This window comes from Idiotropiscis lumnitzeri, chromosome 1 (assembly GCF_059441095.1).
Source record: "Idiotropiscis lumnitzeri isolate Australia: NSW breed Sydney's pygmy pipehorse chromosome 1, RoL_Ilum_1.0, whole genome shotgun sequence".
Taxonomy (NCBI): Eukaryota; Metazoa; Chordata; class Actinopteri; order Syngnathiformes; family Syngnathidae; genus Idiotropiscis; species Idiotropiscis lumnitzeri.
Window position 1 is genome coordinate 22,097,182 of NC_142391.1, and position 11,776 is coordinate 22,108,957.

An 11,776-nucleotide genomic window follows, 5' to 3' on the forward strand; every position below is an offset into this window, starting at 1 on the left:
AGTTACTGTTGGAAATCTGGTTGGTCTGTTAGTTAATAAGTCAGTGAGTCAGTTACTATTTCCAGTCAAGTCATCCGGTTGCTCGGGAAACAAATTGGTCAGTTCCTATGTGGTTTGTTTGTAAGTTAGTTGGAGTTAGTCATTCAGTCATTTCACAAATTAGCATGTCTGTCAGGCCACTCAGGTAGCTGGTTGGTTAGTAAGTCAGTCGGTCAGCTAGTGAGTAAATTGGTAATGCAGTCAGTCAGTCAGTCAGTCAAACTGCTTGCCAGCGAGTCAATCAGTGAATAGTTGGTAATCGTCTGGTAGCCAGTGACCTAAGTCAGCCAACATACTGACTGACTAACTTAGTAATTGAGTCATCCAGTCAATATGTAATTCAGTTAGTAAGAGTTGAAAGTTAGAATGCCATTCTGTCGGTACATAAGTGAGTTTGTTAGTCAGCTGGATGGCTAGTAGGTAAGTCAATGACTGTTGTAAGTTAGTCAGTTGGATAGTTACTAAGTCAGTCAGTAAGTCAATTATTTAGTCAGTCCGTCGGGTAGTTGGTTAGCTGTATGAGTCCTTCAGTTGAGTTTTTTGGCTACTCAACAAGATTGTGTCAAAACTACCACGAAAAAAATTTTAAAAAATGCATCGGTACAACACGAGGTGTAGTTCAAGAAAACGTGCCGATGCTATTTTGCCTTTTGCTTCGAGTCCAACTGGGACAGTGATGCATCAAATCCAGAAGAAGCGCAGGAAAAAAAAAAGCTTTCCTTTGGAATTAGCGCCATCTACATGACTGGAGTGGAAGATACTGAGGTTTGTTAGTCCGCTCGCTGACTTTTGATTCTTTGACAAACATTTCACGTTGGACTTTGACACACCAAAAAATAACTGCAGCGTGTGTGTGTGTGTGCGCGCGTGTGTTTGTTGTTGGGGGCGGGGCTACAACATCTCTGGTAAAGAAGACAAGTTGTTTTTTGTTTTTTGTAAAGACCAGGCATCATTATGGGACATTTTTAACGGTCATTAAAGTGTAAATTTAAGTTAGGACGTGTTCATTATAGGAAGCGTATCATTAAAGCCATCTGCCTTAGAAAAATAAAACAGTCAATAAAATGATGCACATCTACCTGCTTGCCTTCGATGATACACACACACCCACACACACACGCATAAGCTAATATACGCTTATCTTACTTGCTAACTAACAAAATGACTACTTAAACTCACAGAGCAATGTCTAGCCAACTGAGTTTCACACTAGCAGGTAAAAAGAAAGCTGAAAACGTAATAATTTCCAAATTAAAATATCAACCGAAATGATGAACTAGCCTACTTTCTATTTACTTAACTCACTTTTTCACTTAATACCTAGAAAACAAAATAAAAAAACACGCATGCACACACTAAATCGCCCGTGCATACATACACACACAAATGCGCATACACGCATGTTTACACACTAACGTGCACACACCCCTATAGTGGGATCGTATGACACACGCACACACACACTCACACACAAGCGGGATCGCCCGAGTAGCAGTCCCAAAACGAGTCTTTATCTTCTATTTATTCAAAAGTGGCTGCCACACCAAACACACAGCTGGGTCGAAGGTTGGAACCCCCCCAAAAAAAAAAAAAAAAAAAAAGTGGCGTGATTGGGCGGGGGAGGGCGGCAAGCCAGCAAGCAGGTGAAGGAGAACGCGTGGTGGTGCGTTTTGGGGACCACCCCTGTCCAAGACACGATGGACAACAACAGCACGGCGCAGGAAGAAGAAAGCAGCAGCAGAACTGGTTCGGGAACGTACAAGCGCTACCACAACAACAAGGACAAACACGTGATCGGGAGGTCAGAGGTCTTCATCTTTTTGCTCTCAAAACAGTTGGCTGAAAAATAACTCGATTTGGGGTCCAATCTCATCCTCCATCCTCAAATCGAGTCAATTTGACCATTGTACAAAACTGCCCCATTTTTGCGATTGTTCTGTACAAAACTGCAATTTTATTTGGGGGGGGGGGGTAGGTTGGGGGTTAGTTGCAGTGAGAGCGTTGCATGGTCTCCTTGTCTCTTCAGGGTTTTCTCTGGCTTTTGCCCACATTCCCAAAATGTAATTTGGTAGGTTTATTTTAGATGAAATAGGTGATTCTCAAAGTGTGATGATACGCGAGTTCCCTCAAATCTTTTGCACCTAAGTACAATTCAATTGTATTTAACTTTATTCAAAACATTTGCATGCAATCTTTCAGAACTGTTTGTAACTACACAATTGGGTTAGTTATATGAGTCAGGAAGCCAGTTGTTTAGTCGGGGGAATAAGTTACTGGTAGTTTTTTATTAGTAAGCGAGTTAGTTAATTAGTAAGAAGATTTGTCAGTTACTTTTTATCGCTAAGTTAACGATAGCACATTGTTTTGGTAGCATTTAAAAAAAAAACAAAAAATAAACGAGAATGTGCTTTGTTCAGTTCTGAGATTGACATGGCATGCGAAGAGCGCCAAAAAAGCCCACGTACGCTCAGTGAGCGTTTGCAGAACTGCGAGGCCGAACACCAACAACAAAATCAACATCAGCCTCAACAACAAAATCCAAATGTACAACATCAGGACACATCCGCATGCAGGAGAGCAGCGCTGCTCAGGTAAACAATAGAAACTACTTTTGGGGGGAACCCACCGTCGCCACACGCAATGCATATGTGCGCGTGTGTGTGTGTGTGTGGCAGGTCAAAGACGTTTGACACATCTGACCTGACTCCCATGCAAAGCGAGTTGGACTCAAAGCTCGAGAGGAAGAAGTCTCGCTACAGTCAGGTGACCGCCACTTCTTGAAATACGGACATTAAACGCGTTCATTTGTGGTGTCATCATCTGCATTCAAACAACCAGTGGAATTCACCTCTGTCTTGTTTGCGGTCTTCCAGCTGTCCAAAGGCAACTGCCAATACCATAAAATCTTCAAGGAAATCAGCAAAGACGAGCAACTCGGGCAAAGTGAGTTCATCTTTACGCGCGTCAACATAGGGGAATGTAAACGTTGGCTCACACAATCTAGAGGAACGTACAGTAGTGTGAGCTTTTGTGACGTCTCCTTGTGTTTTCAGGCTACACGTGCGCTCTGCAGAAGGACATCTTGTACCAGGGCCGCATGTTCGTCTCCGATCATTGGATCTGCTTCCACTCCAAAGTCTTTGGGAAAGACACCAAGGTGCCTGTGTCCTGCTGTCATCGTAATTTCGGTCAAGAAATTCATTCCTGTCCTAATTCATGCGACGATTCTCCTACTTCCTACACAAAAACTCCACTGCCATGATTCATTCACAATTTCTGTCATTTTGTCACAATTCCCACCGTCTTGATCCCAAAATGATTTACTTCAAGTTTAACTGAAAACTCATGTCTCCATTTTCATAATTGCTGTCAAGAATTCTATCCCAGTTACAATTATCATTTTTTTTCAGTGAAGGGTCCGTTTTTTTTTTTGTTCTATTACGATTTTGTCATATTTCCCATCACATTATTTTGTCCCATTAAAATTGCTTCCCATCAACTGACAAAGGTCCTGTCATTATTCAGATATGATTTCATCATAATTCCATTAATATATCAATGTCAGTTCCTGTCACAATTGTAGTCATAATTCGGTCCCAGTTATTGTTGGGATTGGAATTCTTGGGTCACCATTCCTTGTTCGCAATAATAATTCCTTCAAAACTCACTGCTGTCAATAAATATCCTGCCAGGAACTCTTTCTGTCAAGAATCATGACAATTACGACAGATTTCCAGGAATGATCTAATTCCTGTTACAATTCCCCTCAAAATTCAGTGAAATTCTTGGGTCTCCATTCTTTGTCTCCAATCATAATCCCAACAAACATCTGTAGGTATTGCTGGAACAAATGCGATCATTATTTCAAACACCAATCCTACCGTGATTCAATCACACATTGGTCTAAAAAATAAATCCTTTTTCCTCGTAGATTGCCATCCCGGTTATATCGGTCACCCACGTCAAGAAGACCAAGACGGCTCTCTTGGTGCCCAACGCTGTTGTGATTGCCACAGCAAACGACAGAGTGAGGCGGAGGGAAATCACAATTAGCGACATTCCGGGTGACACAAACACATCTTGACTTTGCTGCTTCATCGTCTTTTCAGTACGTCTTTGTGTCCTTCCTGGCCCGGGACAACACCTACAAGTTCCTCATGTCCGTCTGTCTTCACTTGGAGGTAGGTTTTCCATGTCCGAAGATGGTCCGCAACATCTGTTCATTGACAAATCCAGTGAGCGTGATTTTCTTCAAACTGGAAATTGTCTTTTCGACCCGCTGTCGTTTGAATGTGTCAAGTGTCCGTTGGAAAAGAAGCTGCTAATTTAAATAAACTGCTTTTGACAAGATGGATTAATTAACATGATCGTTGGGAGCTCGCTAATTGGCACATACGAGCTCTTTAGACGGTGAAATAGATAGCATGCTTCAGCGCTAACAGCAGCTAGCAGGCTAGCCATTAAGTTTTTTGAAATGACTCAAAGACAAAAAAAGTTTGTGTTCGTTTCAGTTCAGGTCAGTGGTAGTCCGTCGTGTTAGAAGAAGCCAAGAAGTATCGTAGTGCAGTGTTGGGAAGTCCTTGAATTATTTGCTCAAAAAGAATGAATCTTTTCATTGAACGTGAGTGAATGGATCACTTCCTCAAGAGATTTGATTCGCGCATTTCGTCAATCGTCGCGAATGAGCAATCAGCAGCCAGCGTCAGATGGAGGAGGGATTTTACTGAAAATACTGCCACGCTGTTTGCGTTTGCGGAATCAGTGAGATAATTTCCTGTTCACCAACAATTCTGTGAGTGAACGTGCTGTTTTCAGAGATAATAGTAATAATAATAATAATAATAATACGAATGCACAAATTCCAATTACTCCAACACCACGATGGCGTGTTGTGGCCCCCCTGCTCAGGAGGGGTAAACGATTCAGTGAATGAATCTTTGGAAAGATGCGATTGAACCATTGTTTTTGATGACCTGATTCTAATGATTGAGTACGTTTAAAAGAACTTGAATGTCCATCACTATCGCAGTGCTTATTGTTTGCAAACATTAAATGTCCTTTACCACTGATATCACGTCACACCATCAAGAGTGAAAGGCAATATAACAGCACACAACAGTGCCACAAATGTCATAGTTCACAATTAATCGCAGTAAGAGCTCCTGACATCGCTCTCCAGGCCACGCCCCTAAAAGGCACAAGTCAGCATATGAATACTACAGTATTTGTGTGAGACTTCAATTAATTGATTACGTGTGTTTGAAAAGGAGAAGAGTCCGTGCAACAGCCCCATTCCGTCTTCATCCCAAATCAACTTCCGAGGTCGGACGTCGCCTCACTCGCCGCGTTTTCCTCTGGTCAGTTGCGCACACAAACACACAACACAACAACACGCACGTTTGACGAGCCCTTCTATTCATTAGAGTTTCCACGCTGACTTTGCCAACCTGGATGGAACGCGGCGGAAGAGCAGGCATGACACGGAGGAAAGCAGCACTTCCGATTCCCAAACGCCGGATGACGACAAGATAGCAGGTATCTCGGCCAATCAGACACACGAGGAGCGGAGATATGGGAACAACGACTTTCCATATCATACATCACATTTCCGATTAGACAGAAAGCCACGATTCCGATGCGCTGATCTTGTTAGAATCTTGGCAGCAATTTCCGTCAGGTACCCGACCAAAAAATCTGTCACAATTCCCCCCTGTTACGACCGGCTCTGCTAGGGAAGAAGGGAAGTAACATAGACCAAGCTGTTAAATGGTGTGGAGAGAGTTTACAATTTATTTTTAGTAAAGAAAAGAGGTAGGTTTTAAACAAATGATCTTAACCAAAGGGTATTAACCCAAGTTCACAAATGTGTATGAATAACAAAAGCAAGAGTCTCCAAAAGTCCAAACAAGAGAGACAACGAGCGCAAGCGAGGCGAACTGAACTCTATAGTCCCAGCCGCCCTGAGCAGCAGAACCGAGGTCCTTTTATTGGTCTCAGCTGCACAGGTGGAGCTCGTTGATCGGGCGGTCCATTACTAACGAGCAGGAACGCAGTCCACCAACGGGGAACGAGCGGGAAAGCAGTCCACCAATGGGGAACGAGCAGGAAACCAGGCCAGCGATGAGGCACAAGTCCATTGACTTTACAACGAAAGAGTGGAAGAGTTACTGCATTACACAAAGAGCGTGGCCTTGTAGGTGGGCCCTAGCCCAGGGCCGTAACAATCCTGTTAGAGTATTGTCTGAGATCAGGTCATATTGTATTTCAATTTGCGTCAGGATTCTACCAATGTTTTTTGTCACAGAGTTGCTGTCAACAATATGATCATGATTTCCCCCAAAAATTAATATTAGTTACAATTTGTCTCAATCCCAAACAACATGTCACGATTCTAGTCCTAATTCCCACCGCTAATACCATTCCCGTCAGGATTTCCCTCAACATTTGCCATCTCTTCTTCCACATTGCAGACTTTCCAGTTGCCCCCTACCTGGACGCGTTAAAGTGCGGTGACATTACGCCACCTCCTGAGCATCAACACCAGGTGAAGAACCTTCTTCACTCCAAACATCCCAAACATTCGAAGATTCCCAAGCAGGAGAGCAAGCAGCACGGTTTGGAAATGAAGCGAGAGGATGCTGGAATTGGACAAACTCTCTCCCTCAATACTCTGCTGTGTGTTTACCTCTTTTTGTAAGTGTGTGTCTTTGCGTGTGTGTCACTCCCAAAAACTATGCAACATTCTGATGCCCAGTCATGCGTGTGCGTTTAGGGTATGCATCTTGATGATGTCGTCTTGCTTCCTGACCGTCAAGATGCTTTCCTTGGAGCATCGACTGGCGACGCTCGGCTCTATCGCAGACTTGGCTCAGCCGGAGTGAGTTCACATGACTAGCAGCTTGCTACGTTAGCATGTTGAGAACATCAATGCACCAATGCAGGGCTAGCAGCTAGCTACAATATGTTACCATTGCTAACAATTTTGTAGTCTTTAAATTGAATTAAAAAAGTGAGCTTCATATGCATGTTAATTTGAGTGAGTAAGTTCACTTGTTTGTTATTTTGAATTCAATTAAAAAATATATAATTAAAATGCATATCACAATGCAGGGCTAGCAGCCAGCTGTATTAGCATTGTTTTTTTTCAACATTTTTTAAATTACATTTCAAAATATTAAGCATGTCGATTGTAGTTAGTTAGAGTTCATTTTAGTCATATAATTCTTGGAGTAACTTGAAAAATAAAAATACCGCAAAGCAGGTGACTAGCTACAATAGCAAGTAGAAAATATCCTGACGCACCAATGCAGGTCTAGCAAATAGCGACGTGAGCACCGTTATTGTTATTTTCTTTATTAAATGTAAAATAAGCATATTCATTTTAATTAGTTTAAAGGTCAGTTTAAAAAGTAACATTAGTACATTAATAGCGATAATACTCAAATGCACCACTTCAGGGATAGTCCCGAGCTATTTTAGCATGTTGATGATCATTAGCATGTGCATGAGAATATCACAGCATGTGGTTGGTCCCCAGCATACTGTAGACTAGCAGCTAGCTAAAGCAGCATTTTCTATACCTACAAGCCACATTAGCGCATTGATCGTGATTTTTTCCCTTCCAGGAGCGACTTCCTGAGAGGTAGTGACGACGTCAACAGGGAACTTTTCTCCGAACTGCTAAGCCTCAACCTCAAGAAGCTGGAGAAGGTCTCAAATTCTAATCTACCAATCAGCTTTCACCCACATTGTCATGTGATTTTGTGACCAATGGAACACGATCATCAACTATAATGTCGCTCTCACAATGACAAAGTGAAACCAGACACAGGCTAACACTTATTAAAATTTTATAGACATTTAATCTGTTCGTCAGCATTAACTATTCAACAACTGCTAAAAGCTAGCTGCTTTAGCATGTGGGTGGTTTAAAATTGATGGGCGATCAGATAGCTACTTCAACATATTGGTGATGGACTAGCAGCTAGAAGTTAGCTACATTGGCATGTTGCTTTCCAATTGAAGGAGTCGCAGCGGGTAGTTAGCTGTATTACCATGTTGAGAATATCCAGCAACTAGATTAGCAGTTAGGTACAATATCATGTTGATAGTTTAAAATAGATGCAGTAGCAGCCAGCTCAATTAGCATATACAGCAGTTGCAGCCTGTCACATTAGCAAGTTGATGAGTACATGGGATTGCCTAATAGGAGCTAGATTCTAGCTACATTAGCACATTGATGGTGGAAAGTTGATGCAGTAACTGCAAAACACATATAGATAGTATTCACCGCATGAGCATTTTTATAGTGCAATTGGGCTAGCAACATGCTACATTGTCATGTTGATGGTATAATAGCTGGACTAGCATGAAGTTAGAATAACATGTGAGACTAAAAGTTTGGGTTTGCTGTGTTTCAGGTGCAGAAGAATCTACAAAGACTTTTGGACGAAGCCGTCTGATGAAATTTTAACTGTAAATAATGATATAATGCAATTTATCAATATATACAGCTCTAGAAAAAAATAATGGAGCAAAAACCTATTGGAAATTTTGGTGACTTTGGACCATTTTGTGACAATTTGTAGTTGAAATTTGTGAGTTATGTTGTCAGTAGTTTATAGTGACAAAAATGTAAATTGAACCTGTAAATAGGCAAAACAGAGAAACTGAACATTCTTCAGCTGTCTTTTATTTTTACTTTCAGTTGTAGATATAATTAATTAGTTTAAAAAATGGATTGAGCAATGTGTTTGTCACGGGTCACTTAAATAAAATGATTGAGTGACATCTTTAAAGAGTTGACCTCTTGTCACTGATGATGTCATCTACAGACCTTTTTCTCAGTGATGTCATCTGTAAGTCGAGTTGGCAATATCCCACATTGCACCACGAGTAAACAAACCCTTCTCGGTTTGACCAAGGCTAAGCCATTGAGGAATGGGAAACGGCTTGAAAGATGATTTTAGCCTTTATCTCTACAGCCCTAGTTTGAATGTGTCAAAATGTCAATCGAAAAGAAGACGTAACATGCCTTAATTTGCTTTGAAGCGAGTCAGAATGCCGGCCGCAATTTCAATAGGTAAGTTGATTGAAAGTAGTTTACTGAATTGACTTTTCCGATGCTCCGAATAATGGCACGGACATCGTGCTGATGTTAGCTAGCAGGCCTGCTTATTATGTTTAGCTAAATTACTTCAACCTGTTATACATAATTGGAGGAAAATGTCTTTTACAAACACGAAAATGGAGATTTGGTGTTTAGTATGTTCCTTTCAGTAGCTCATACACCACCAGAAGCTTGCTAACTGAAGCTAATAGAACGAACTGAACTGTGTGTAAGAACAGCTACTTCCTTAAGTTAACTGAAAACTGAAATTAGCAAACAGAAGGAAAGACCACCGAACGGAAGAAGTCAAATAAAGCTAGCAGCGGGTATCGTTACATAACCGAAGCTAACAACAGAAGCTAGCTGAAGATAACTGACGCTAACAAGCTATCAGCAGCTAACTGAAGCTTGCATATGTCTACTACTTGAAAACAGTACACAAGAGTCGGGTAAAATGTGTCTCAAAAATCAAACAGCATTTCCCTCCCAGTTTTCACAATCATATCAAATCAATAAAATATGTTCCTCGCTAACGCCCCACTGAGATGTTTGTCATAGTGTCGTAGTCATCACACCATCTGAAACCAAGATATTATCAAGACATGAGAGTATCGCGACTGAGACAAGACCAAGACCTTTGGAGGTTGAACTCAGACAAGCCCAAGACAAATTCTTCTATATTGATTGCTAAATAGTACAATGAAACAAATCTTGGGATGCTCCAGGTGACACCACAAAGGCAGCACAGCACCCGCATTCTGCGCCGCTCGCTCATCACAATAGTACCAGTCTCTTCTCGAGCGATCTTGAAAAAAAGTCCAGAGTTTGCCCGGTCCGAGATCAAGACAAGACAGAGTAAAAATATTTCGATTCCAAGACGAGACCGAGACCCTTAAAAAGTAGTCTTGAGACCAAGACAGACCCTGACAACTTCAACAGTAGTTTGTCAAACAGGAAATAGTTATGTACAAACAGGAAGTGTGATGATAGCTGAACAGTTACCCCTTCAGTAGGGTGGTCCAGTTTTGACTCACCTACGTGGATGCTGGAGGCATGTGCAAATAGGTCGCGTCTAGTTGCATTCAACAGTGTATGATATTCTTGTGCAACACTCCTAGCATGTGCCCAAACCCAAAAATCTGTTTTCTATCGTCTTCCCCTTATTCTGATACCCAACCTCAACCTTAGACGCACTGATGGGATTCTCGACCTCTAAGCGTCTTTTTACGACTGACTTAAACCCAAATACTAACCTCAATCATCCAGGTAGTGTGCCCTCTGCTGAGGAGATGTGTTACTGCACCCATCCCACCCATTTCTATGTAGAGGACATCTTTTGACCACAAATTTTGAGCCTAATGGCGACTCCTCATTTTCATGGCCCCTAAACATGCTGGACATATTTCTGTGGCTGAATGTCCCTCTGTTCACCCAGAATAGATGTCAAAATGGCCGCTTCTAACACTTCTGGAGTCAAACAACATTTAGCTCTCCCCACATTTTGTCCAAACCCGATCTGTGGGCTGCAGTCAGGAGCAACTGACCAAAATGAATGAATGCAGACCTGGTTCAGAGCTCTGGGGAATACCCAAAATGAATCAGGGTTGTTGAGGACCATCCGCACATACTCTATTGCACTTGTTACTCATTTGAATGTGGGGTACACCAAGGACTGGTCACCAATAATACTAGGACACAAAAAGGCTGATTGCAAACTAATGGTAGGGCGGAGATAGACCAACAACGGACTGGTCGCCATTCAATGCTAGGGGATGTCATATATAGACAACAACAAAAATTGACACTCGGTCATATCTATGGTGTTGGAATTAGTTACCAAATAAATGCAAATTACTGGGTAATAAAGTCGCAATTAACTAAATGTACTCAATGCGTGTTCCTTTTTATATTCAAGAAAGAAGATGTCAAATGAAGACTCTACAACTGATCAAAGTTTTGTTCCAGTAGTTTCTTAAATTCTCTGGAGTTCAGGAAATAGTACAAGTAAGATATCTGGGTGGCTTTTTCTTATTCTTACGAGGACCCGCTCTAACACTATTAACATAATATAATCCTTCAATGGACAATTTAGAGTGTCGGGTCCCCGCACAGGAGATTGGAGCTCAGAAGCTCCGGTGGCTGTGAGACAGGCATGCTAGCCATTTAAAATAAAATATTCCAAGTTAACATGGAGAAAAACCAAAGATGATGTCGTGAGTCTGATTCCGCTGGTCCGCTTGGGAGAAAGCAGCTGTTGTTCTCATGTTAATGCACGCACGCTTGCACACACACGCACAATGAAAACGTCACTGGTGGAACAATTAGTTGTCTTTGTTATAGATGTCTCATTTACAGCACAAGATGCTGATTGGATAGTACGTGGATATTGCAAATATCATTTAACTTCCCATGTTAAACTTTGACCTCAACAAAACAATGGTCCACCTTTGAACGCTTTATGCTAATATGCTAAGAGTTGGTATGCTAACATGTAGCAAGCTTGCCACTTTCGGTCAGAGAACCTAATGTGTAAGAGTAACATGCTAATAGTTGGTACGCTAACAAAAACAAGATAGCAAATTGTGATAATGTGTGATTTTAACACTGACATCTTTCATTTGGCGCATT

General features: G+C 41.6%; 2 protein-coding genes across 2 annotated transcripts in view; one reads left to right on the forward strand and one right to left on the reverse strand.

Moving 5' to 3' along the window:
• Positions 1-11,776, reverse strand: part of znf608 (zinc finger protein 608) — a 40,356-nt gene that overhangs the window by 16,994 nt on the left and 11,586 nt on the right. The window lies entirely within an intron of this gene.
• gramd2b (GRAM domain containing 2B) lies at positions 1,694-8,770 on the forward strand. Its single transcript, XM_088288811.1, has 13 exons — positions 1,694-1,840; positions 2,457-2,630; positions 2,715-2,802; positions 2,913-2,982; positions 3,093-3,196; positions 3,971-4,066; positions 4,149-4,220; positions 5,307-5,396; positions 5,463-5,574; positions 6,510-6,732; positions 6,812-6,916; positions 7,665-7,749; positions 8,460-8,770. Exons 1-13 carry the CDS (start codon positions 1,737-1,739, stop codon positions 8,499-8,501), a joined length of 1,365 nt encoding a protein of 454 aa, XP_088144937.1. The 5' UTR covers positions 1,694-1,736; the 3' UTR covers positions 8,502-8,770.